The sequence below is a fragment of the Branchiostoma lanceolatum genome, chromosome 3 (genome assembly GCF_035083965.1).
Source record: "Branchiostoma lanceolatum isolate klBraLanc5 chromosome 3, klBraLanc5.hap2, whole genome shotgun sequence".
NCBI classification, from domain to species: Eukaryota; Metazoa; Chordata; class Leptocardii; order Amphioxiformes; family Branchiostomatidae; genus Branchiostoma; species Branchiostoma lanceolatum.
The window spans coordinates 21856519-21884237 of NC_089724.1; the positions used below are offsets into that span (position 1 = coordinate 21856519).

Sequence of the window (27719 nt, forward strand, 5' to 3'; positions counted from 1 at the left end):
AGTTGCTTTATCTTAGTCACTACAGTGATTTTGTGCAAACGTTGATTTTTAAATTGTAAAATTCACTGTCTTAGAATGTGGACAGTTCCTGAGTCAGCATCCGGAGGAATATACGCACACACTGCTGACATGCTTATCTTGGAGATCCGTGCAGTCATATCCGGTTTATCGCAGAAATACCACAGTACCTAGTATGTAGGAAAACAATTTTGTCGCTTTCCAATAGCTAATATAGTTTCATGAGATAAGTTCCAATTAATGTGCAGTCACTGCGTATTTCCTCATTACGTACATTTTCTAGAGTCTAGAGGTCACAGGAAGCACCACAGAGATACATGTAGGTAGGCTAGTATCTATTTTGAGATAATATTTTCCTCTTTACTTTGGAATTTAATCATTACCTAATTTACCTCTTGCTGGATTTCAAGGCAGTATGCTGGCTCTAAGGCAGTTTTGTATTGTCAGATCATCAACGTCATATTTAAAAAAAAGATAGAAATCCTTACAAGAATTGTATGCGTCTTGAATGCTGTGCGAAGTCCATCGAGTAAGTATGATTGACGTAAGCGTCAAAAGAGACAAAAGGTTTTTGAAGCTTGTATTTTTGAAGTGTCTGGTAAGATTCTAGAAGTTTCCTGACCTGGGGCAAGCAAGCTGTGGTTATGTGTTGGTTTGGTTTAACTAATGAAAGTTTGTAAATATGCAATGGAAGCAAGACAATTATTCCCAACCTTGATCTGGAGATGGTCCGACTTTGGAGTTGTTGAAGGGCCTACTTTGTCTTTACTCATCACCGCTCAGTCCTTGAGTTATCTCCGCTTTGTTTTTAAGCTGTGACGATAATCGACATCGCTGTGTTGATAAATCCTTGCAAATGTAGTTATATCAAGTGGTTGTTCACTTACACTGTTGCATCAATATCAACGCTGTGGATATATCATTTTCAAGAGGAGAATGTTACGGACAGCCCGCATCATCATACTTGTGCTGCTGGTGGCAGGGTACGCCTCCCCATGTGGTAAGTTGCGTTCCAAAGGCCTCAAATAATGTCTATGTTGAACGGATCTATACCTTCATACAAAAATATTACATCCCATTTTGCTATGAAACGTTTAAAGGTGAATGATAACATTATTTGGGGAGAGAAAATGAATTTATGATGACACATCATTACTAAAACTGAAACGGTAGATGGAAGTTTTTGTGTGAGTAGATGGTGTAGGAGAATATTAAATCTCACACGTGACCGTTCCAATTCGTTCCCTTTTCTTGTTTTAGTACTAGTACTCTAATCTCCAAGCAGATCTAACAGTGGCAAAGACCGCATCAAACTGGCAAAAGGAGTTTTTATAGCCACCCAACTCTTTTTGCAAGTTGGATACGGTCTTTGCCACCGTTTGATCTGCTTGGATATTACTAGTACTCTTGACTGTAAGTATATGTACCTTACCATTACGTTATTTTTGACAGTCACAGAGCCAGCCTGGCAGTACGAGCCTTCGTGCTACAGGACTGACGGGACAACAGCCCAATGGCACGAGGCCCTGGGGACGTGTCGTAATAAAGGCGGCTACATGGCGACGGACGACAGACCAGGCGAACTGGACAGTATCAGGCAATCCATGTCAGATGGGCAGCAGTACTGGATTGGAGCAAGGAAACTCGAAGTGCTGGACAAGTTCTACTGGGTTGAAATAGGTTAGTGGGCTAACAGAAAATCATAGACATCTTGTGTAAAATCAGTCATTGATTGCATGATAGAAATATCTATGAAAATACGTTAGTGGTGAAGGATGCAGGACCGTCATATTTGTGATATATGTAAGTTCGGTAGAGGTGAACGTCATTTGATATAGTTATATATATTAGGGTATAATAAGTATTAGAAAAAAATCGTTGACGAAGGTACAGGGTGGTGGAACTCTGGTTTGCGTAGGTTTATATATTCCGCTGCTCTATTCCGCTGTAATCAAGTATACCTAATGTTACAAAAAATACACGTCTGCATCAGTATAGACTATAGCTCGTAATCGTCAATCTTAATGAGAAAGGGCGTCATTACTATATCCTAGTGTCGTCTGGCGCTGCAAGCTGTGTTGCTGATCCTGATTGGAAAATAGACTGTTTAGCGGGAGACGGAGATTGTCAGGCTAAAGGGTGCTGCTGGAATCCTGCGATTCCGGGTTCGGTGGAGCCCTGGTGTTCATATCTAGATGGTAAGATGCAATTGGTCTGCCTTTACTTTCTTCTTCCATCTGTCCTGCACATGGAATATAATACACAGAAGGGGATAATGCATAATGGCAGATGTAGTTATTATCATTCCAACATTTCACAAATGAAACATACACTCATCACATAAGGCTAAATGAAACACTACTATGCTTCGAATCTCATAGCCGCTTTATCGAGATATATTTCGAATGTCAACGGAACTCGGTTTGTCACGGTACGTCAATTAAAAACGTACTATTGAATGACAGTATACTTGTTGTTGTATAGTAAGATATTGATTCAAGATGTACGTGCTATATGCCACATGTTTCAGACCTGACAGCTACATCAGAGATACCCGGAATTACGTCCATGAGAGAGGAAGATTGCCTCGTCTTGCGTAAGAACGGCTACAGTCCCGTACGTTGTGACGGCGCTCATAATATCCTGTGTGAATCAGGTTAGTTTCCGACTTAATCCTAGTCCTGCTAAGCCCGACAATTGTCGGTTTGCACATGCTTGTTCTGTATGCTAGCCCCGACAAAAGTTGGGTTGAGGGTATTTCTAGAATGCGCATGTTGCACCCGCGCGGTTGTTGTAAAGCGAAGTAACTAAAAATGAGCAATATCAAACTAGTATCCTTTATTTCAAAAGTGTCTTGGCAATTCAGCAGTCAGCGTATATTTTTGCTCTGGAAATCCAGCAGGACAAAAAATGAAAACTTCTCCTTGCGGTGTCAATGAGTGATGTACCTACGTGAGTACGTGGCTGTGTTCTATTTGTGGGATTAGGAAAATATACAAAATGTCTGTTAGGCAATATCAGGTATCAAATCTTGTTCATAGATAATGTTTCTCAAAACATCACAAGGATACAGCCATAGGGCATCGATTCCGCGAGAAAATAGAATTATCCTCTTAGGAATTAAGCATCGTCATCCACAGCAGACTATCGGTACGGTTCTTTCAACATGAAAAATAAACATGTGAACTAAATGGTGAGAGAAAATCAAAATTGGCGAAATGCAATGCAAGGTCTTTTTTCTAAAGATATAAACTTATTTGATCGACAGAGCAAAGGTGCATCAATCAAGATATCAACATCACAGCCTCATGTGGAGAAGTCGTGCATATTCAATGCCCGTCAGGATTCCAACTGGAAGGAGATGATGTTTTAATGTGCACCGGAGGAGGAAGCAGTGGAGCTTTCAGAGGAGTGTGGAATGGCACGGCCTCATGTAAAAGTAGGTACACGTTCTTGGACTGTGTATTTTGATTTTGTTGTAAAACACTGTGTCTAAGAGCAGGGAGTTAGGTGACTAGATCACAACCTGTTAGCAGCGCCAACATTTGTATCGACTTAATGTTCGCCCTGTGGTAACGTTAATGAATTGAACCTACACACTAGACATTAACCTAACCGATTTCGGAAGCAATTAAGTTTTGGGACATCAAACGAAACGAAAATCAAAAGAAAGGTGTAAGTTTTGAAAAAAAAATGTGAAGATTGGCCTTGTTTGTGTTGAATTTTCAATTTTCTTTCTCTACAGATATCGACGAGTGTGCATCATTACCATGTGGCAATGGCACCTGTGTAGATGGCATCGATTCCTACATTTGCGACTGTAACGCCGGTTTCAACGGAACAAATTGTGAATTGGGTGAGAAAAATACAAAGAACCTATACATTCACATGAAAGCAACCGTCTTTTAGTTGGCCAACGAGGTCTTGTTTGGTTTAAGATTTTGACTTGTTTCCTTTCTCCTGAAGATATCGACGAGTGCGCGACATCACCATGTGGTAATGGCACCTGTGTAGATGGCATCGACTCCTACGTCTGCGACTGTAACGCCGGTTTCGACGGAACCAATTGTGAATTGGGTGAGAAAAATATCCAGAACCTATGAATCTACATATCAGAGTAACCATCTTTTACTTGGTCGTTGAGTTTTTAAGGGGTTTAATTTCTGCCTTGATTCTTTCATCTACAGATATCGACGAGTGCGCGACATCACCATGTGGTAATGGCACCTGTGACGATGGCATCGACTCCTACATCTGCGACTGTAACGCCGGTTTCGACGGAAACAATTGTGAATTGGGTAAGAAAAATATCCAGAACCTATGAATCTACATATCAGAGTAACCGTCTTTTACTTGGTCGTTGAGTTTTTAAGGGGGTTTAATTTCTGCCTTGATTCTTTCTACTACAGATATCGACGAGTGTGCATCATCACCATGTTGTAATGGCACCTGTGTAGATGGCATCGACTCCTACATTTGCGACTGTAACGCCGGTTTCAACGGAACAAATTGTGAATTGGGTGAAAAAAATACAAAGAACCTATACATTCACATGAAAGCAACCGTCTTTTAGTTGGCCAACGAGGTCTTGTTTGGTTTAAGATTTTGACTGGTTTCCTTTCTCCTGAAGATATCGACGAGTGCGCGACATCACCATGTGGTAATGGCACCTGTGTAGATGGCATCGACTCCTACACCTGCAGCTGTAACGCGGGTTATTTTGGCACCAACTGCGAAACTGGTGAGGAAAATGGGAACCATGTTAAGACGTTTGGATTAGTTTTTATTTCTATTACTATAGACATTGTCTTGCTTATATTCACGTTGTTTTGTTTTTCTACAGATATCGACGAGTGTGCATTATCACCATGTGGTAGTGGCACCTGTGACGATGGCATCAACTCCTACACCTGCAGCTGTAAGGCGGGTTATTCTGGCACCAACTGTGAAACTGGTGAGGACAATGTGAAACAATTTAAGACTTTTGGATTAGTTTTATTTATTAATATAGACTTAGACTTGTTTATATTCATATTGTTTTGTTTTTCTACAGATATTGACGAGTGTGCATCATCACCATGTGGTTATGGCACCTGTGACGATGGAATCAACTCCTACACCTGCAGCTGTAAGGCGGGTTATATTGGCACCAACTGCGAAACTGGTGAGGAAAATGTGACCCAATTTAAGACTTTTGGATAACATATAAGTTATAAATGACGTTTGTGTAACTCATGATAATATTTTCTCCTGTTACACGATGTTTTCTGTCGTTTTTAAAAATTCTTTTTCCTTCTTCATGTTTTATAGATATCGATGAGTGTGCCTCTTCACCATGTGGTATCAACGGAGTCTGTGTGGATGGAGTCAACTCCTACACCTGTAACTGTAACACGGGTTACAGCGGGACTAACTGTGGTGATGGTGAGAAAAATCGTTACATATTAATGACGTTTATGAAACTGATAGCAATGGGTTCTCTTCTTAGGTATTTTCTGTCAATTTTAGAGATAACTTGCTTCATTTCCTACAAATATCGATGAGTGTGCCTCCTCACCATGTGCCATCAACGGAGTCTGTGTGGATGGAGTGAACTCCTACACATGCAAGTGTAACCCGGGTTACAGCGGGACCAACTGTGGGGATGGTGAGGACAACAAAAATTGTTTGACTTTGAGGACAACATTTACTGTTGTTTGCTTAGTACGTTTTTCTGCATATTTTGTGACCACTGTTTCATTTTTCTACAGACATAGATGACTGTTTTCCTTCACCATGTGGTGTCAACGGAGTCTGTGTGGATGGAGTCAACTCCTACACCTGTAACTGCAACCCGGGTTACAGCGGGACCAATTGTTCAAATGGTGAGGAAAGTCGTTAGATATTAATGACGTTTATGAAATTAATGGCGAATTGTCGACAATATTTTCTCTCGTTGCACGGTGTTTTCTGTCCATTTTCAAACTTCTCTGTTCCATTTCTTTTAAACATCGACGAGTGTGCCTCCTCACCATGTGCCATCCATTGATACCACATCCTGAGGATGCGCATACAAGTCGTGACAACGCTGTACATGTGCTTAATTGTTTTCCGAACTTTATGTACAATCTGCTTAATGTAAATTTTAGGACTGTCGCCTTGATCCTAATTGCGAATTCGTTGGAAATTCTAAAAGCTACACGAAGTCAAGTGCGCAATCTTTCATTTAATAAACCAGGGCATAACAAGGCCGTGCGTGTTACGCTCAACACAGCCCTTGCGACAACATAGCTCATGCGCTTCATGAAAACAGCCGCTGCGCTGAACACAACCCCTGCACTGAGTACACAACCCCTGCGCTTCACTTAGTACACAGCCCCTGCGCTGAACGTAAAGCCCCTGCGCTGAGCACACAGAGGTTATGTAGAGGCCTCGTAGCTTTTGTACCATTGGTCCTTCGTAAAATGGAGTTTGTGTGGATGGAGTCAACTCCTACGCCCCTAACTGTAACCCGGGTTACAGCGGGACCAGCTGTTCAAATGGTGAGGGAAACCGTTATATATTAATGACGTTTATGAAACAAAGTTACACGATGTTATCTGTCCTTTTGAATTTTTTTGTTCATGTAATATAGATATCAACGAGTGTGCCTCCTCACCATGTGGTAACAATAGAGTCTGTGTGGATGGCTAATGGCTAAATATAGATATATGATTTATTAACTAATTTATATTAAGTTATAGCTAATGGCTCTATGTAAAGATGTGCCGCCTGGATGTAATGTCTGAATAACATTTATCTGTTTTTCAAAGATGTCTTCGAGGATACTTGGTCTGTACAAGAACGGATTCATTCCTTGTGAGGTTGAATGTAAGTGTTGGCCTCTCTTAAACATTCAACGACTACTGGTCTTTCAGATTTCGTCGAACTTTAAGGTTCTTATAAAGTAGCTGGTACGAATATTATGAATACTGCGACTGGAGAGATGCATCTCTGCTTACAATGAGTAATGTGGTGTCCTGTTGGTAAGACAGAGATGAATGTAATGTAACTTTCCTGTCAGTTCATCTGAGTACCTGAAATGAAGTTCTGACGGACCTTCACCATGTTTGTCCATTTCCAACAGTCTGATTTACACTAACTGTTGTCCAGGTATATGATAATGATAGAGCAGAGAAATAAACAGAATAAGTACTTGGCCAATTTCTAGTAAATAGTGAAAAAACTGTAACATTTCCCTCCATCGCTGGCGATTGATAGCAGCAAAAAATCAGAATGATTTTGATGTTTTTAAGAACAAAATATGCAGTAGACCTAAACAATTTTTTTATTGCAGATTGTTCTTGGTATTGAATATGTGCTGTCAACAGCCTAGGTTTTGAATCTGACTATGCATGTTATATCGGGAATGTTTCCTGTCCTTGGTACTGATTGGCTATTAGAGTTTGAATCTGCAGGGGGCCCTGACAGAGGAAGAGACATTGACTCCCATTGGTCGGATGTTCGCTAGGCTGCCAGTAGATGTTGTGATTGGCAAGATGCTCATTATGGGAACCGTGTTCCAGGTGAGTATAACTGATGTCTGCACTGTCGGTCGACTATTTACTACTCTAATATATTTACTTATAGGGTTTGGTGCTGATAACTATACCATAACCTACAACCATGTCTGGTTTTAAGAGATCTACTTTACATATTTGAGAGAATAAAATCATACTTTCAGATGCACACAGTAGTGTCACCTTAATCAGTAACACCATAACAGAATATACAACATAAGATAAAGAAAGAACTAAAAAAAGAAAGTAAATACCGTACAAGAATAATAATACTTATACATTTTGTGGTAATTAATTTTTGTCGTGTATACACGCTTAGTTAATATGAGCCTAGATAGAGGAATACTTCAGTCCTCAGTCTGTAGGTATTTCAGGATTTGATTAGTCCCCACTTTAAAGAAATTAATCCTGATATGTCTTGTACCGAGTGACATTTGAACTGTAAAAACGTTTCCACACACTCTCTTCATGCCCTCCTTTCCTGTACATCATCTGACAATAACGTCTCTCCTCCATGTCAGGTCATCGACCCCATGTTGTCCATAGCAGCAGCCCTTAGTGTGCAGTCTCCCTTCCACCAATCAGCACGCACCAATCCAGACGCTATGGTAATGTCTCCACATTCTCAGCAGCATGTACTCCCAATAAAAGGTTGTACCTCTATCTATCAGAAGGGCCAAGTGTCAAGGTCTTCTAAAACTGACTATTCCTGACAGTGAACGGCTTGGAAATATTTAAGGTTTCCTCCCTGGCTAAATTGGCATTTTACCTTTCCATTGTTTTCTCACTAATGAAATTAAGAAGAAACTGTTGCAGCACTGAATATTGATAGCTGGTCATAGAAGAATTCTTAATCTGAGCACTTTGGTACACAACACTACAATGAAACTATGTTTCCATGTGCATAATGATCAAAGCTACAAACGTACGTTCTCATAAATTGATATCTATGAATAAGTTGAAAATAACAATTTCTAAATAACTACAGATGATAAGTAGATATGAATTTGTGCGAAGGTACGTTTGTAGCTTTGATCAAAATACACATTGAATAAATAGTTTCATTGCAGTGTTATGTATCAAAGTGCTGTATTTTCTCTTAGAAAAAAAGTAATATCACGGACAATACAATTTTATAAGGTCATCCATATGGTGCAAACAAATCAGATTTAGAATTCCTTCATGACCAGCTACCAATATTCAGGACAGCTACAGTTCTTTCTTAATCTGTTGATGCGAAAACAACGAAAAGTCAAAAATCCATTTTAGCCGGGGAGGAAACTATTCAGTTACTTTCCAGATATATTGCAAGAAGACCATATAAAAACAGTCTTTACTGGGTTGATAAAGTGACAGAGTTCTTCTCGAAAGCCCCCCAAAGTAGTAGTACAGCAAACTCTTTTGTTGTGTGTAGTGTTTTAATGTTTGTCAAAAGCACATTAAAAGATGTCTGATGTTTCATTTGTAAGATAAACCAAAGACGTATGACATGTCGGGTCCTGATTGACCCCCTCCATGAGCCATTCTGGACTCTAATTATGAGCAGCCCAGAGACAAGATTAAATTTCGCTGCTGAGAACTGGAATTTAATTTGGAAACTCTTATCTAACAGCAAATATGAAAGGTCGGTGTGTGCGGCGCCTCCTGCCGCGTAAACAGGGTAGCTAGTTTACACGGCAAACAGGGGGCAGCTGCTATCTCTCCAGGTCAATGAATAGTTGCCTATTTGATGTGTCAGGTAGTACGTTCGTAGGTGGCCAATTGATAAGATGTTCCAGACAGCACACTTTTCAGATTATGTTGTACTAGTAATTGATATGGAAGAGGCTACTTCGGATAAAGCGCAAATTTCAACAAAGACAGGGCGAGAAAAATTTAAGAAAATTTGAACATATATGAATATGCATTTAGTTACTACTGCCGGTACTGACTGACAGAGAGATAACTTCAGGTTTACATTGTCTGGAAAAATGTGAATAAACATAGAATCAATTGGCAGATGACCATAGCTTTAGGAGTCTCCAACTCGATGGATATGATGGTGTGCCCTGGCTTTCATGAAAGTTGAGGAAAAGCATACAATGCACATGTGTATGTTTTCAATCTTCAATTCAAAATTCAGTCACCCATGTATTGTTCCAGAGATCAAGGCCTACCACCCAAATGCAAATAATGAAGATTAATTCTAATTATCATATTGCCAGATGGCGTAGATCAATCAGAAATCCCTATTGCATATCGGTTATGACAAAAGTTGTGAATCTAAAGTTGTGAATAATGAATCTCAAGTGGCAAATAATGATATTAACCAACCAGAGGGAGATATATGCACATAACATTGACCAATTCGAAGGATACCCAAGAAGGGGGGAATGATGATGAATAGAGCAGAGTCGATTTGAAAAAAAGATTTGACATGCCACGAGTGCAATGATATGAAATATTTTGTGTGAAAATTTTGGTTTGAAAATGAAATCTGTCATCTTCTTTACAAAAAGAACAAATGTAAACTTTCAAATGCATTTCTAAAAAAACTGGACAAATGCATTTACATGTACAGTACGTCGTATTAAGGGATCTATGCGTCATGCAGGAATTTGGTACTCTTATATGGGTAAGTTTGGATAGCCTATATGAAAATAACATTAATGACCCGCCTATCCCTCGGTGTATATGTCATAACGCCTGGTCATTTGCTATAACTACTGAATAAATCCACCGAGTGAGCGAAGCTACGTTATGCAAAAACCGTTGCGTGCAATATGTCGCTTCTGTAGATAACACTATCGATGCTTATCTGTTGGAAGGAACAAACTGTTTTTTAATGAAAACCAGGCCAACTTTAGTGCTGGTGTTCATATCAACTATAAACTGAAGTCAACTTTGTCTGGCCTACTGCACCAGGTGTTTACTAGTGACAAGTGATGGGACAGCTCATACCAAGTTGTAAGGGGGTGAAATAAAGAAGAGAATAAAAAATCTTATTCAGAGATCACAGCATTGACCATTTTATCTGGAATCATATGTAACTAGCATAATTAACAAATCATCACGTTGAGTAACTACTGGTATTATAAATGTTCTTAACTTTTTATTCCCTTTATTCGCCTCTGACCTTTACATTTCCAGCAAGACTTTGTTAACAAACACATAATTCCTTGCAGGAAAATTGTTCAGGATGGAGCTTAGGAGGGGCGCATGTCAACTGAGAAACTGCAAGGGAGATCCCCCCTCCCATTTCTTTCACTCAGAAATGTACTGGTTTATATTGTCTCAAATGTTCAGAAGGTCGTGGAGCTATTCGGCCCTCACCTTTGTTCTAATATAATGACCTGTGGCCCTAAGGTCATAAACGACCTTTAAGCTGTTATGAAACACTGTGTACATTGTGTAAATAAACTGTCTTATCAGTTGTATATACCTTACCAGTGATTATGATGATGTAAACCTATTAGGTAATAAGTTTTCTAAGCTGTAATGTGGGCACATATCGAGCACTCATGATTCAGTATCGTATTAACTTATTGCAAAAATATCATTGGTCACCTTGTGATTCTGATTCAAGCAATGCAACAAAGAACTTGGACACTCTTTGAATACAGGCAGATAGTAAGTAGCTTTATTTTAGTCACTCGAGTGATTTTGTGCAAACGTTGATTTTTAAATTGTAAAATTCACCGTCTGAGAATGTGGACAGTTCCTGAGTCAACAACCGAAGGAATATAGGCACAAACTGCTGGCATGCCTTATTTTGGAGATCCGTGCAGTCATATCCGGTTTATCACAGAAATACCACAGTGCCTAGTATGTAGGAAAACAATTTTGTCGCTTTCAAATAGCTAGTTTTATGAGACAAGTTCCAATTAATGTCCAGTCACTGCATATTTCCTCATAACGTCTATTTTGCGACGTACTAGCCCCGGTGTTACACTCACATCATAAGGAATACTTAAACGGCTTTAAGGATTACTTCATTTTGAAAATAGATCACTTAACGCAATCATCTAGCTCGTAATGGGTGCGGATGTTGCCTAGGTGTCGTTTAGTGCACCAATAAATCCCCTATGACAATAAAATGTTTGGTGATCACGACGGGCGGCTATCGCTACCTGTTACAAACACTACCGAAGAGATCTGAGGAGACGCCACAGAGATAGGTAGGCTTGTATCTGTTTTTATATAAAATTGTCCTCTTAACTTTGGAATTTCATAATTACCTAGTAATTTACCTTTTGCTGAATTTCAAGGCATTTTAGACTTGAAGGAGGTTTGATACATGCTGCTTCTAAGGCAGTTTTGTATTGTCAGATAATCAAAATCACATCTAATAAAATCCTAAGAACTGTATACGTCTTAAATGATGCGCAAAGTCCATCGAGTTTTGATGACTGCTGTATGGTCAACGTAAGCATCAAAACGACGTAAGCATCAAAACGACAGACCGTTTTTGAAACTTGTATTTTTTTAAGTGTCTGTTAACATTCTAGAAGTTTCCTGACCTGGGCAAGCAAGCTGCGGTTATTCTTAATAACGTTTCGTACATGATATCCATATCATTGACTTACGTGTTCGTTTAGTTTAAACTAATGAAATGTTGTGAATATGCAATGGAAGCAAGACATTTGTTCCCAACCATGATCTGGAGATGGTCCGTCTTTGTGCAAATGGGACTTTACCCACCGATCAGTCTTTGAGTTATTTAAATACGGCTTTGTTTTTAAGCTGTGACTATAGTCGATGTCGCCGTGTTGATAACTCACTGCCTTCGTCAAGAAGGTTATGTTTTGATGCTTGTCTGTGTGTCTGTTACTGAACACGATAAGTCGATAACGCCTGGATGGGTTGTTGTCGTATTTGGTGTGTTGGTGTGTATGCGGGAAATCTCAAGATGATTAGATTTTGGGCGAAGTACTTTCCATAATTAACGAGAAAAGTGTAGAAACGTGTTATATTGTATGCTCAGTATGTGTTCTGGCTGGAATATGTTGGCGGTGTTGTTTCGAGGGGTCATGGATAAGTGATAGGGGTGCGTAGTTGTCATATGGGAGGCAGGAAACGTAGTTGCTGGGACAAATTGGCTTGTCAGTCAGCTGTAGGCAGTGTGACTACATAGTGATGCATGGCCTTGGAAAAAACAAGCCGATGTGGGGTGGTCTATAATGAAGGAACTTTAGATACCTTTCGATAAATGATAGGGATGTCCTATTGCAGGTGTAGGTAGCTTTATGAAAGGTAAATACACCTGAATCTGAATGTGTATTATGCTAAAGATGATCTTATTTGCATAATCTATGCCAAAATTTCATATTCCCTTTGGGTACATGCTACAGATGTCATATTGGAGTGTGTGTATCTATAGGAAAGGCGAATACAAAGGCATGTGTATTATGCTAATGAGGAATGAGACTTCATATTTCCCTTACGGCATATGCCATAGATGTCATATTGGAGGTGTAGGTTGCTTCAGGATAGGTGAATAAAACAGAATGTGGATCATGCTAATGAGGACCTCATTTGCATATTTTATACAAACGTATATTTCCCTTATACTAAATGCTACGGAGGTCATATTTGAGGTGTACGTGCCTTTAGGAAAGGTGAATACACCTGAATGTGCATTATGCTGATTCGGACCTCATCTGCACAATTTATGCCGACACCTCATATTTCTGTAACGGTGCATGCTGCTAGAGACGTCATATTGGAGGTGTAGGTAGCTTTATGAAATGTGAGTATATGTGGCAAACTGTATGTATCAGCTGGGTAACTCCTCTATTTTGCCAATTTCTGATATCTCTAGCCACATCTGGAGCCTGTTAAATTAAGTCTACTGAATGCACTGAAGCGAAACCCTCCCTATTCTCAATGTGGTAATATCCAGTGAGGCCCTACCACACATATAAACACCACTGACACTACCTCCTACACCACATACCTATCTTACATAAAGTTCCCTCTGATAACACCCTGTCTAACTGCAGCTACAACAAGCATCACAACAACTTCGCCAGCTAGACATCTTCATACCCACCAAGTATCTTTCACCCAATGACACTAGGTTACAATAGCCTTCGCCAATTAAAAGAACAAAACACATTTAAAAACCTAACATGTCACCCCTCTTACCCACCTCACCCACTTCCCCACTGATTGTGAAAGATTACAACATTGCCATTTCACGTCAACCACCTACCTAAATCCAAAATAAAACACACCACCATCACAAACCGACAACATTTTGTACCCTGCACCAATTTTAAAAGGTTCCATCCAGACTTCCACCAAACATACAAATCTCTAGCCAACCTATTCATCGTCTCACAAAACAATTCATCCTATTGCCAAAACGTTCCAACTTTTCATCTGCACAAATTTAATCCACATCTAACGTCGAACAATTATTCAAAACAACGACTTCCCTGCTATCACACCATACTACCCTCCACTCCTTCTTTCCATACATAACAAATCACCTACATTATTTCCGCATATCAAATCCACATCAACATAATACATTTGCATCCTTCATAACATCCCACCCAACTACCAACCCATCCATTGACGAAGGTATGGGTTCGTGGAACTCTTGTTGCAAATGTAGTTATATCAAGTGGTTGTTCACTTGCACTGTGGCATCAATATCAACGCTGTTGACATATTTTTTCAAGAGGAGAATGCTACGGACAGCCCGCATCATCATACTCGTGCTGCTGGTGGCAGGGTACGCCTCCCCATGTGGTAAGTTGCGTTTCAAAGGCCTCAGATAATGTCTATGTTGAACGGATCTATACCTTAATACAAAAATATTATAGCCCATTTGCTATGAAGCGTTTAAAGGTGAATGATAACATTATTTGGGGAGTGGATGTGAATTCATAATGACACATCGTTACTAAAACTGAAAAGTTTTTGTGTGAGTAGATGGTATAGGAGAATATTAATTCTCACATGTGACCGTTCCAATTCGTTTCGCTTTCTTGTTTTAGTACTAGCACTCTAATCTCTAAGCAGATCTAACCATGGCAAAGATCGTATCCAACTGGCAAAAGGAGTTTTTATAGCCACCCAACTATTTTTGCTAGTTGGATACGGTCTTTGCCACCGTTTGAACTGCTTGGAGATTACTAGTACTCTTGACTGTAAGTACATGTATATGTACCTTACAATTACGTTATTTTTGACAGTCACAGAGCCAGCCTGGCAGTACGAACCTTCGTGCTACAGGACTGACGGGACTGCAACCCAATGGCACGAGGCCTTGGGGACGTGTCGTAATAAAGGCGGCTACATGGCGACAGACGACAGACCAGGCGAACTGGACAGTATCAGGCAATCCATGTCTGATTGGCAGCAGTACTGGATTGGAGCAAGGAAGCTCGATGTGCTGGACACGTTCTACTGGGTTGAAATAGGTTAGTAGGTTAACAGAAAGTCATAGACATATCATTTCAGCTTATCTTGTGTCAAATCAGACATTGATTGCATGATAGGAATATCTATGAAAATATATTTAGTGGTCAAGGATGGGAACGTCATACTTGTGACATAGTGTAAGTTAAGTAGAGGTGAACATCATTTGATATAGTTATGCATATGAGAAAAAAAATCGTCGACGGAGGTGAGGGGTGGTGGAGCTCTGGTTTGCGTAGATTGATATATTCCACTGCTCTTTTAACGGAAGGTTTGTAATCAAGTGTATTTTTAAAATGTCATAGAAGAACTTATACAGTACATGTCTGTATCAGTATAGACAATAGCTCGTACAACGTTAATCGTTAATAATAAAGGACATCTTTACTTTATCCTAGTGTCGTCTGGCGCTGCAAGCTGTGTTGCTGATCCTAATTGGAAGATAGACTGTTTAGCGGGAGACGGAGATTGTCAGGCTAAAGGGTGCTGCTGGAATCCTGCGATTCCGGGTTCGGTGGAGCCCTGGTGTTCATATCTAGATGGTAAGATGCAATTGGTCTGCCTTTACTTTCTTCTTCCATCTGTCCTGCACATGGAACAAAATACACAGAAGGGGATAATGCATAATGGCTGATGTAGTAAGTATCATTCCAACCTGTCACAAAATGTTACATACACTCAGATATCATATGGCTAAATTAAACACTACTATGCCTCGAATCTCACCCATAGTCGCTTATTCTGAAATGCTTTATCGAGATATCTTTCGAAAATCAACGGAACATGGTTTGTCACGGTACGTCAAGAAAGAACTTCCCAATGCTAGTACACTCGTTGTTGTATAATAAGATATTGATTCAAGGTGCATGTGTTATGCCATATTTTTCAGACCTAACACCTACATCAGTGATACCCGACATTACGTCCGGGAGAGCTGAGGAAGACTGCCTTGTCTTGAGTAAAAACGGCTACAGTCCCGTACGTTGTGACGGCGCTCATAATATCCTGTGTGAATCAGGTTAGTTTCCGACTAAGATGGAAACTTCTTCTCCTAGAGGTGTCAATGAGTGATGTGCCTACGTATGTTCTAAGTGTTGGATTAGGAAATATATAATTGCATCAAACATGTCAGGTATTACATCTAAATCTAGTTAATAGATAATGTTTCTCAGAACATGATAAGGATTAAGGGCATTCCACAAGAAAAAAGAATCATCCTCTAAGAAATTATTAAGCAATGTTGTTATGCATTACAGAATGTCAATTCGTTCAACACAGAAAATAAACATAAGAACTAAATGGCGGGAGCAAAGTTGGCGAAAAATGCAATGAAAGTTTTTTCTTAATATCTAAACTCACTGATCGACAGAGCGAAGGTGCATCAATCAAGATATCAACATCACAGCCTCATGTGGAGAAGTCGTGCATATTCAATGCCCGTCAGGATTCCAACTGGAGGGAGATGATGTTTTAATGTGCACTGGAGGAGGAATCAGTGGAGCTTTCAGTGGAGTGTGGAATGGCACGGCCTCATGTAAAAGTAGGTACACGGTGTTGGACGGTGTTTTTTGTTGTTGTTGTTGTTGTTGTTGTTGTTGTTGTTGTAAAACATTGTGTCTAAGAGCAGTGGGTAAGATGACTATATCACTAGCTGTTAGAAGCACCTGGAGTACCATTTATATAATTGTCATGTTCGACCTGTAACATCACTAAAATGTAATACACATTAGATATAAGTTTACGACATCAATGAAGTCTTTAAAAATTCATTCAAACGAAAATTACAAAAACGACATGAATTAAAAAAGCAGAAAATTAGCCTTGTTTGTATTGAAGTTTTGATTTGTTCTCTTTCTCTACAGATATCGACGAGTGTGCATCATCACCATGTGGTAATGGCACCTGTGACGATGGCATCAACTCCTACACCTGCAGCTGTAACGCGGGTTATTTTGGCACCAACTGCGAAACTGGTGAGGAAAATGTGAAACAATGTTTAACTTTTGGATTATTTTCATTTATTAAAGTAGACTGTGTTTTGTTTACATTCACATTGTTTTGTTTTTCTACAGACATCGACGAGTGTGCATCATCACCATGTGGTAATGGCACCTGTGACGATGGCATCAACTCCTACACCTGCAGCTGTAACGCGGGTTATTTTGGCACCAACTGTGAAACTGGTGAGGACAATGTGAAACAATTTCAGACTTTTGGATTACTTTAATTTATTAAAGTAGACTTTGTTTTGTTTATATTCATGTTGTTTTGTTTTTCTACAGACATCGACGAGTGTGCATCATCACCATGTGGTAATGGCACCTGTGACGATGGCATCAACTCCTACACCTGCAGCTGTAACGCGGGTTATTTTGGCACCAACTGTGAAACTGGTGAGGACAATGTGAAACAATTTAAGACTTTTGGATTACTTTAATTTATTAAAGTAGACTTTGTTTTGTTTATATTCATGTTGTTTTGTTTTTCTACAGACATCGACGAGTGTGCATCATCACCATGTGGTAATGGCACCTGTGACGATGGCATCAACTCCTACACCTGCAGCTGTAACGCGGGTTATTTTGGCACCAACTGTGAAACTGGTGAGGAAAATGTGAAACAATTTAAGACTTTTGGATTACTTTAATTTATTAAAGTAGACTTTGTTTTGTTTATATTCATGTTGTTTTGTTTTTCTACAGATATCGACGAGTGTGCATCATCACCATGTGGTAGTGGCACCTGTGACGATGGCGTCAACTCCTACACCTGCAGCTGTAACGCGGGTTATTTTGGCACCAACTGCGAAACTGGTGAGGACAATGTGAAACAATTTAAGACTTTTGGATTACTTTAATTTATTAAAGTAGACTTTGTTTTGTTATCTCCATGAAAAAAGACTTTTTCATGGAGATACTGTTTTGCTTGCGTTTGGTGTTTGTGTGTATGTATGTGTCACCGGACGCTTAAATTCACCATAACTGTAGAACCTGTACATGGATTGTAATGATTTTTGGTATGTGGGTGGGTGTTAAGGGGAGGAAGGTCAAGGTCGATTTTGGGCCCCCTGGCATGTGTGACTAGAACTGCAATGGCGTATTTGTTAAAATCTTCAATGTAGAAGAACTGAAGAGTGGATCGACAGATCGTCATGTTCTTTGGTATACAGGTAGGTTTGACCAAAATGTACACACTTAAGTGCAAACTATGCAAATGAGACCGAATTTGCATAAGTAATGAGGTAAATCGTTTGCATGTGTGTCGTCGGATGCTTAAAGTCAGCATAACTGTAGAACGTGTAGATGGATTGTAATGATATTTGGTATGTGGGTATGCGCTAGGAGGAGAATGGTCAAGGTTGATTTTGGGCCCCCTGGTTTGTGTCCCTGGAACTGCAATGGCCTATTTGTAAAAATGTTCTTAAGGGGTATAACTGAAGAGAGGAACAACAGATTTTCATGTTATTTGGTACGCAGGTAGGTTGGACAGAGATGTACACACTGAAGTGCAAATCATGCAAAGTTAGTGTGTTTGCGTGTGTGTGCGCGTGTGTGTATGTTTAAATCACCGTGTGTGTATGTATGTGTCACCGGACGCTTAAAATCAGCATAACTGAAGAACGTGTGGATGGATTGTAATGAAATTTGGTATGTGGGTAGGTGCTGGGAGGAGAAAGGTCAAGGTCGATTTTGGGCCCCCTGGTATATGTCACTGGAACTGCAATGGCGTGTTTGTAAATATTTTCCAAGGAGAATAACTGAAGAAAGGAGCGACAGATTTTCATGTTATTTACTTGGCAGGTAGCTTAGAGAGGGTTGTATACAATGAAGTGCAAATTATGCAAATTGGACTTAATTTGCCTAAGTAATGGGGAAATCTATATTTGCAATGTTGGCCATTGCATCGCCATCTGTTACTTGTAGTAGCTATTGTTGCCATCTGTTACTTGTAGTAGCGAAAGTGGGTCACCCCCCCCCCCCAACATGTGTGGGTCATACCATTGAGCGATATAGAATGGGGGGAACTGGTTTGATAAAAAACACATTTTCATGGAGATTTTGGGTCCTAGGACTCTTGTTTATATTCATGTTGTTTTGTTTTTCTACAGACATCGACGAGTGTGCATCATCACCATGTGTTAGTGGCACCTGTGACGATGGCATCAACTCCTACACCTGCAGCTGTAACGCGGGTTATTTTGGCACCAACTGCGAAGCTGGTGAGGAAAATGTGAAACAATTTAAGACTTTTGGATTAGTTTTTATTTTCATTACCATAGACATTGTATTGCTTACATTCACGTTGTGTTGTTTTTCTACAGATATCGACGAGTGTGCATCATCACCATGTGGTAATGGCACCTGTGACGATGGCATCAACTCCTACACCTGCAGCTGTAACGCGGGTTATTTTGGCACCAACTGTGAAACTGGTGAGGACAATGTGAAACAATTTAAGACTTTTGGATTAGTTTTTATTTTCATTACCATAGACATTATATTGCTTACATTCACGTTGTGTTGTTTTTCTAAAGATATCGACGAGTGTGCATCATCACCATGTGGTAATGGCACCTGTGACGATGGCATCGACTCCTACACCTGCAGCTGTAACGCGGGGTATTTTGGCACCAACTGCGAAACTGGTGAGGAAAATGTGAAACAATTTAAGACTTTTGGATTACTTTAATTTATTAAAGTAGACTTTGTTTTGTTTATATTCATGTTGTTTTGTTTTTCTACAGACATCGACGAGTGTGCATCATCACCATGTGTTAGTGGCACCTGTGACGATGGCATCAACTCCTACACCTGCAGCTGTAACGCGGGTTATTTTGGCACCAACTGCGAAGCTGGTGAGGAAAATGTGAAACAATTTAAGACTTTTGGATTAGTTTTTATTTTCATTACCATAGACATTGTATTGCTTACATTCACGTTGTGTTGTTTTTCTACAGATATCGACGAGTGTGCATCATCACCATGTGGTAATGGCACCTGTGACGATGGCATCAACTCCTACACCTGCAGCTGTAACGCGGGTTATTTTGGCACCAACTGTGAAACTGGTGAGGACAATGTGAAACAATTTAAGACTTTTGGATTACTTTAATTTATTAAAGTAGACTTTGTTTTGTTTATATTCATGTTGTTTTGTTTTTCTACAGACATCGACGAGTGTGCATCATCACCATGTGGTAGTGGCACCTGTGACGATGGCATCAACTCCTACACCTGCAGCTGTAACGCGGGTTATTTCGGCACCAACTGCGAAACTGGTGAGGAAAATGTGAAACAATTTAAGACTTTTGGATTACTTTAATTTATTAAAGTAGACTTTGTTTTGTTTATATTCATGTTGTTTTGTTTTTCTACAGACATCGACGAGTGTGCATCATCACCATGTGTTAGTGGCACCTGTGACGATGGCATCAACTCCTACACCTGCAGCTGTAACGCGGGTTATTTTGGCACCAACTGCGAAACTGGTGAGGAAAATGTGAAACAATTTAAGACCCAGTCTACCAATACTAACAAAATGTAATAGATTGGTGCTAACTCTTTGTTTAGTAGACAGTGTTAATTGTCATTCTGAATTTCTTCTCTTATTAGTGAAATAATGCGTTAGCACCACTCTAACTCAAATTCTTTTACACCAGTATCTAACCAGGGTAAAAACGGGATCAACTGCTGAAATAATTTTTTTTCTCTTGTTACACAATTGTTTGTTCCATTTCCTACAGATATCGATGAGTGTGCCTCCTCACCATGTGGTATCAACGGAGTCTGTGTGGATGGAGTGAACTCCTACACCTGTAACTGTAACCTGGGTTACAGCGGCACCAACTGTGGTGATGGTGAGAAAAATCTTTACATATCAATGACTTTTGCATCCTCACCCTCTGGTATCCATTATTACCGCTTGGTGAGGATGCACATGTAAGTCGTGACACTACTGTACGCTTAACTGTTTTCCAAACTTTCTGTGTAATCTGCCTAGTGTAAACCCTGAGTTGTTAGATTTAAGAATGTCGGCCTTGATCCTAATTGCGAGCTCTTTGTCAAAGTCCGGTAAGAAATCTTCCATTTGATAAACCAGGGCATGAAGAGACTGCGCGTGTTGCGCTCAACACAGCCACAGCGCTGAGTACAGCCCCTGCGCTGCATGAACACACAGTCCCTGCGCAGAGCACACCGCCCATGCGCTGAGTACAGCCCCTGCGCTGCATGAACACACAGCTGTAGCCCCTGCGCTGAACACAGCCCCTTCGTAGAGCTCATCGCCCATGCGCTGAACACACAGAGGGTAATTATGTAGCTTTTGTACCCTTGGCCCTTGCAATGGGGGTTGTGTTGATGGTGTCAACTCCTACACCTGTAACTGTAACCCGGGTTACAGCGGGACCAACTGTAAGAATGGTGAATAGAAATATTTAGCATATGTGTAGATTTTGTCAGTCTGCCAATGTTAGGTTACAGTCGTACTTTTGAAGCTGTTCCAGCATGTAAACATTGTTATCATGATGATATGGTAGCATACAGTTATACAGCAGTCAGTGTTCTTAGTAGAATGATCTTTACTTATGACAGACACGATACAAGAAGAGACGAAGAGATTTCGTATGGAATACTAGCATCGCTGTTCTACTTTTATTATTCCATGCATGTCATCATTTGCTCCTCCGCCAGGTGTCCTTGGTTGTTCATCCTCGCCTTGTCGGAACAATGGCACGTGTCGTGAAGACGGGGACCTCTACACCTGTAGCTGCACTTCTGGGTATACTGGGCTAAACTGTGAAACAGGTTAGAAACTTTTACACAACTTGTTTTTAATGTTTGTACATCAATCATCAAAGATCTTTGGTATCTTTCAAAATTGTACACACTTTGCTAGCAGGACCTGGTGACTGTGCATCCTGCCCTTGGCCACAGAAGTCATGACTGACCGGATGGTTATAGCTAGCTGTGATTGTGCAGTTTCGTACAGCTAACGGTTCCAACTGTGTACAGGAGAAATGGACGTGTCTGTTAGAGTAGACTTGTATCGTTTACCAAAACACAGTCTAACTTAGAATTAAACCGGAAATTGTTGTCGATACACAGGTATTGAATTGGACCATGGAAGCATCTTTTCTTGCACGTTCCTCAGTGTTGGACTGTTAATCGTAACGCTACCAAAAAACCTTAATGCTGCGTGTATTAAATCTTTATAATACTGCTAATGTACTATCACCCTGAAAAGTTATCTTTACCCAGAATAGCACACTGAAACCTATCTCAACTAGCCGATTGCCCTCACTCAGACACTTGTGGACATGCTGCCCGAATACCTCCATATAAGGATGTTAGTGACTGCTTCAGTGTAATGTCTGACTACCATTTATCTCTTTTCCAGAGATATCTTTGAGTATTCTTGGTCTCTGCAGGAACGGCTTCATTCCATGTGAGGTTGAATGTAAGTGTTGACATCTTGCGAAACATCTCTCAATCATTTAGTGACTACTGGTCTTTCAGCTGTCTACACACGTTCTAATAAAGTAGCCTCTACAAATTATGGACTGCAGAGATCCATCTCTGTTCACAATTGGTAATGCAGTTTCCTGTTCGTAGGACATAAGGTGACCGACCAGAACTTTGAGAAGGTACTCTGGATGAACTGACAGGAAATGTAATGTAACTTTCCTGTCAGTTCATCCAGAGTACCTTCACAAAGTTCTGACGGACCTTCACCGTGTCTGTCCATTTCCAAAAGGCTGATAGTCATTGTGGATTGCTCATACAATCAGGGTAATGCTAGGGACTGACAATAGACCTAAACGTGTAACGTTGCTGTGTTTACTAACTCTCACAGACATCCTCCTTGCGCTCCTGGCCTTCCTTTGCTTGGTCTGTCTCGTGACCTTCTGCTGCCTGATCATCTACTGGTGGTGAGTATAACTGGTATCACTATTCATAAGATGGTGTCAAGTTGATCGTTGATCAACAATATATCAGGATGTTGTATTTTACATGTCTAAATTGTTTTGGCTAGCTAAGCACAAGAGTAATGAAAAGAGCCGTTTGTCACATGTCGATCACAGACTTTAGGACAGGTCTGGCCGTTGATAGGCTTAAACTACATTATATAGTGATGATATACATGTCTTTTTTAAATGTCAGGTGATTAAACATCAAAAATACATGATGAATTACCAAATGCACCTGTCAACAGATACTATGAATTGTTGTTGAGTTGTACACGCATCACTAATAGACATGATTGTTTCAGTACTCGTGACAACTGATGTTAACCGCTTATAAGGAACTGTATGCCATACGTATTCAATTATCTTTACAGTGATGACAAAAGAAACAGGATAAAAGATGGTGAGTTGTCTTATTTCAATGAATTTGCTTTTTCTGAATACACTTCAATCAGCTATCATTTAAGTAGAACCCATTACATATGATACCCATTGATCTAAAGAGATGTTTCCTAATGCAGGTGATACCCTGGAGGATGAAATCCATCTGTGGCCAACCAAATGGCTGCAAGACATAGGGTAGGTCAATATCATCACGTTATGGTATCACAACGTTATGTCTGGGGAGAAGCCATAAAAGGTTTACTAACATGGTGTGAAAAGTAAAACAAAGATGCCGTAGATAACTTTTCAATTCGTCTTTTGAATTTGTATTTTGAATGTATTAAGTACTTTCAGACATACATAACTTTCAGACATACATAGCTTTTACCCCTCACATACATGCATACACACAATCTCATGCTTGTTTTACTCCTGCAGTGAAAAGGAAAAGGGATACACATCTGCAGGGTACTCCTCCAGCTTGGGAAGTGGACAATCGTCTAGGAATTCATCGAGCACCATGTCAGCGGACAGGATGTCATCCCGGCATCCCCGCCGTGACCACCAGAGGGGAATAGAGATGGTCAGCAATGTCGTGTCTCGTCATTATGAGAACAAGTTGTGGATGAAGAAGTTGTCATACCCTCCTTCCGTCCCATTACCGGACTATGACGATGGCGGTGTGAGGAGGGGAAGAGTTTCCAATGTATCTAAGACTTCCTGTTAGCACCATCACGTTTCGCCGGCTTCCAACTGTAAACGTTGTGCAAATATAATGTAAACAAACCTTTTGCTTGTTTTTTTTTTACACTATAGCTATCTATAGTATACCCTACGTCATAGCCAAGACAATGAGTTGATAATGTATTGTAATATTTTGAACTGGACGTGCGCCAATGACCTAAATTAAAAGTAAGAGAGGCAAAAGATCCCTAAACTGATCTTTCCATATGCATATGGACATCACACGTGGGCATATATATCAATGGCAATTAGAATGATGGACGTTTAATGATCAATTACACGAGTAAAAGTATACTTTTATTTCAAAAATCTTTTCCACTGTACATACGTTGAAAGTGCTAACGACTAATGGTTTTATCCGCAGAATGTATGTTTAATAAATATTTGAATATGTATACGCATCTTGGGAACGTAGTAAAGACTGGTAGTCAGATATATCTTATACGGCATGCCCATTGTTCGGTCCATACCTAACTATGGCTAGCTACATTTGTTACTAAATAGTGACTCAACAATCTGCTCTTGTCCTCATGTTGGCGAGATAGTGCTCCATATGAACACAGTTTGTGACCTTGCAAAATGGCTTCTCTGTGTGTATCATTTTTTTGTAATATACAGTTCACCGACAATTTACCTTGTCGCCTCGAGTCGCCATCGTGTAAAACGTCCCCTACTCTTTTGCGCAGATGCAGAGTAAAGAAGCCATCACGGGATGCAAGTCGTCTTCTCATCTTATTTGACACAAAGAATTCCCGTTTTGATAAACTTTTAGATATCTACATATTATTAACTACCACAGTAAGAAATGTATGGTAAGATCACCCAATATCGATAATCCAACAATCTGCAACTTGTCCACTGCCATGAATCTGAGACAGCATAATGTCTTTGGAAGGTATTCACACTCAAGCATACTTTTGATGTAAGTGTGCAGAACTTGCATAAAGGGTCGGTGAAGAAGAGATAGACAAAGGGCCATCCCAAAGGTCGATGAGATGACAACGTCTTGATGTTGAAACGAACGTAGTTAACGACGTAACTGGAAATGAATTCACTGGGAAGTCTTCTTTCAGGTGACTGAAACCATTCTCTTTATTCTTCTATACACCGCGGTTGATTCTTCCCCAGGTGAAGTTGTTATCAAACATCATTCCATCCAGTACAGGTTGTTTCAAAGGACTGGAATTTTACAAGTTGTTCTTAGAAAGCGTGGATCTCGTTGTAGCCAGGTGGCCGCTGGCTGGGGTTATCTACAGCTTTACATTCAAATAGGCCGCTGTGTCTCGGGGGCAGCTCCTAACGTGGGTAAACAGACAGGAAAAGTTTAGGAGACTTATATTCTAGATCTAATACATCGACAATCTTTACTCTAAATGAAATTTAAAGAAGTAACCAACAGAAAAAAACGTGGATTTGTTTTGTGCTTTGACCAATGTGTAAGGCTCTGTGACGTTGGCGAATTATACAGAAAATGTCTGGCACACTGCACTTTCAAGACGCGTACATGCAATGGCAGCCAGAGCACAACGAGTGGAATGGCTTCACGTGACGTCACAGGTACTCACAAGACATTTGTTTCCTTACAGTGATAGAAGGGGCGCATTCACCATCGCCGGAGGGGCGGGGCTGCAGGTCCGGGTCAGGGCTCTTGGGCTGGTCTCGCTCCACAGTAGCGTAGGAGGGAAGCACGTTTACCAGTCCTGTGTGGAGATAGAGTCATCTTTATATTGGGATGCTAGGATTGAACACTGCTTTAGCGTTAGCCAACGAGTTACATACTGTGATTTCATTTGCTCTACATTGCACAGAAAGAAGAAGGAAAGACTTTAAGAGGCATTCTCTCGACCTGTCCAGGCCATCTCGGTTTTAGAAGGAGAGCTGGTGTTTCTTGCCATAAGGTCCACAAACTTCAGCTTAGATATATATATGATCTACATAATTTAGTCGTTCTAAAGAAAGAAAGAAGAACTTACGCGGATAAGACAGCCCTATCGAGTAGGGGTCCTTGTCCAACCTGGGCGGTGGGCGTGGTTTCAGGGTGCCGTTGTTGACGTCATACTCGTACAAACCTTCTGGTTTACCGTCCCGTTCTTCCCTGTCCACCATGTCCGGACCCGGGACGGGCGGGACAGGTCTCGACACGGACACGCTCGATGTTTCTACGGGAAAATAGAACCCTGCTTTGTGAATGGTATGAAACAGTACATATGTGTGGAGCGTTAAAAGAAAGACATAATTACATGTAACTTAATTTAGAAATTCCATTTTTTCTGTCATCTGATACTTTCTTAAAGCTAAAAGACGTGGAAAACACTTTCCACATGACGTCACAACCTGCAGACAATATAGGAGACAATACATAGGAACGCTTTAATTCATATATCATAGAAAATGTGTATCGTACCAATAGACACACGTGATGACCATTTCATGATAACGAAATACCAAATATCAATTGATCTCTGTTCAGGTCTATGCACCTTGCGCCACCTATCGATAACTAAGTGCAACACACATTTGTCGTCATTGGTAGATTGGGGAACGGACAGACCTCAAACAGCTTGATGTAAATGGTTTCTGATGTCTCACCTGAGTCTCTGTCGTCACAGATCCAGCCTTTCTTCTTCACGATACAAACTCCGACAATAACGGCCAGGAGAGATATCACCGTCGTCACAGCGATTACGATGATCAACGTCAGGTGAGAATCTAAGAAATACACAGGGATAGAGCTCAAAACCTTACCCTTAACTCTAGCCCTAATAATACTTTTCCTCTCTAGATGTTACCATCATTTTGCTTGCTTCCCTTGCAACAATTTTCTTTCAGGGCCTTTGCACAGGGAAGGGACGTTCTTAGGGAAGGGACGTTCTTTATGTGGAAAAAATCAATGGCGAAAGAAAACAACCAACGACAGCGTCCTAATATATGCATAAACATGAGTTAAGAATTGAAATACAGATCAGTCATTTAAAAACCTACTTTCCAACGTAAGCAATGGCCGATGTTTCATGTACCAATGATCCAATTTTACTTCTAGCGTATGTTAGCAGAGAATAAAGGTATAGCAGCAATCTGCTTCTAACTACAGTCAAACCTGGATTCAGCAATCGCTCGAGGGACTGAGGAAAAATTGATGCAAAGGCCAGGTTGATGCTCACGGCAGGGCGGGCTTAACTATGTAAGAATGGAAGGGACTGTTTTGGTATGACTTGTGCCTGGACGTGGTTGGCTGCGCCAGGTGGTTGCCCCGCCAGGTTGCACTGTACCAGCAAGCTGCTTATAGCCGGTACATGAATAATACAAGCAGAGGTTTCGGTCTCTCGTTTCTCTCCCGCCACGAGAGGAGGGAGGGAGAGCAACGTTAAAACTCGCGGCCACTCCTAGCACCCTCTGCTTGGAGAACTCTAATCTCTAGTACGTGGCTGTCACCTTGCACCTCCAGCCTGAAGTCCTTCTGGTCGGACCCGAACATGTTGGAGGCCCGGCACATGTAGTTCCCCGCCTGGTCCAGCGCCGCCGTGCTGACCGTCAGGAGACTCTTCACGCCTTTTATCGTTCTCTCTTCCCTCACCTATAGGGGTAACAGTTATATTAATCACACATTAACCACCATGCACAGTGCTTGTCTGATGCACCAGCTGCAGCGAAAAAAAAAACAC

At 40.6% G+C, this 27719-nt stretch overlaps 2 protein-coding genes across 4 annotated transcripts in view; one reads left to right on the forward strand and one right to left on the reverse strand.

The window, feature by feature from the left end:
* The first annotated feature begins 954 nt into the window (after positions 1-954).
* LOC136429439 (fibropellin-1-like) lies at positions 955-24323 on the forward strand. Its single transcript, XM_066419269.1, has 30 exons — positions 955-1018; positions 1471-1698; positions 2549-2674; positions 3764-3874; positions 3985-4095; positions 4206-4316; positions 4428-4538; positions 4649-4759; positions 4862-4972; positions 5072-5182; positions 5329-5442; positions 16829-16939; positions 17039-17149; positions 17249-17359; positions 17459-17569; positions 17669-17779; positions 19075-19185; positions 19288-19398; positions 19501-19611; positions 19711-19821; positions 19924-20034; positions 20134-20244; positions 20344-20454; positions 20710-20823; positions 21656-21769; positions 22362-22421; positions 22818-22893; positions 23304-23332; positions 23451-23508; positions 23752-24323. The coding sequence occupies exons 1-30, from the start codon at positions 955-957 to the stop codon at positions 24038-24040; spliced, it is 3381 nt and encodes a 1126-aa protein (XP_066275366.1). The 3' UTR covers positions 24041-24323.
* A 7-nt stretch (positions 24324-24330) lies between these two features.
* LOC136431040 (kin of IRRE-like protein 1) overlaps positions 24331-27719 on the reverse strand; it is a 34907-nt gene continuing 31518 nt past the window's right edge. Inside the window, exons 9-13 of one of the 3 annotated variants that reach the window (XM_066422233.1) lie at positions 27490-27631; positions 26647-26766; positions 26031-26216; positions 25665-25757; positions 24331-25353 (exon numbers count right to left, since the gene is read on the reverse strand). In XM_066422233.1, coding sequence (XP_066278330.1) covers positions 25322-25353; positions 25665-25757; positions 26031-26216; positions 26647-26766; positions 27490-27631 — 573 coding nt within the window. In that variant the 3' untranslated portion in view covers positions 24331-25321. Of the gene's footprint in view, positions 25354-25622; positions 25758-26030; positions 26217-26646; positions 26767-27489; positions 27632-27719 lie in introns of all 3 variants that reach the window. The other 2 variants (XM_066422231.1, XM_066422232.1) reach the window with 2 other exon arrangements.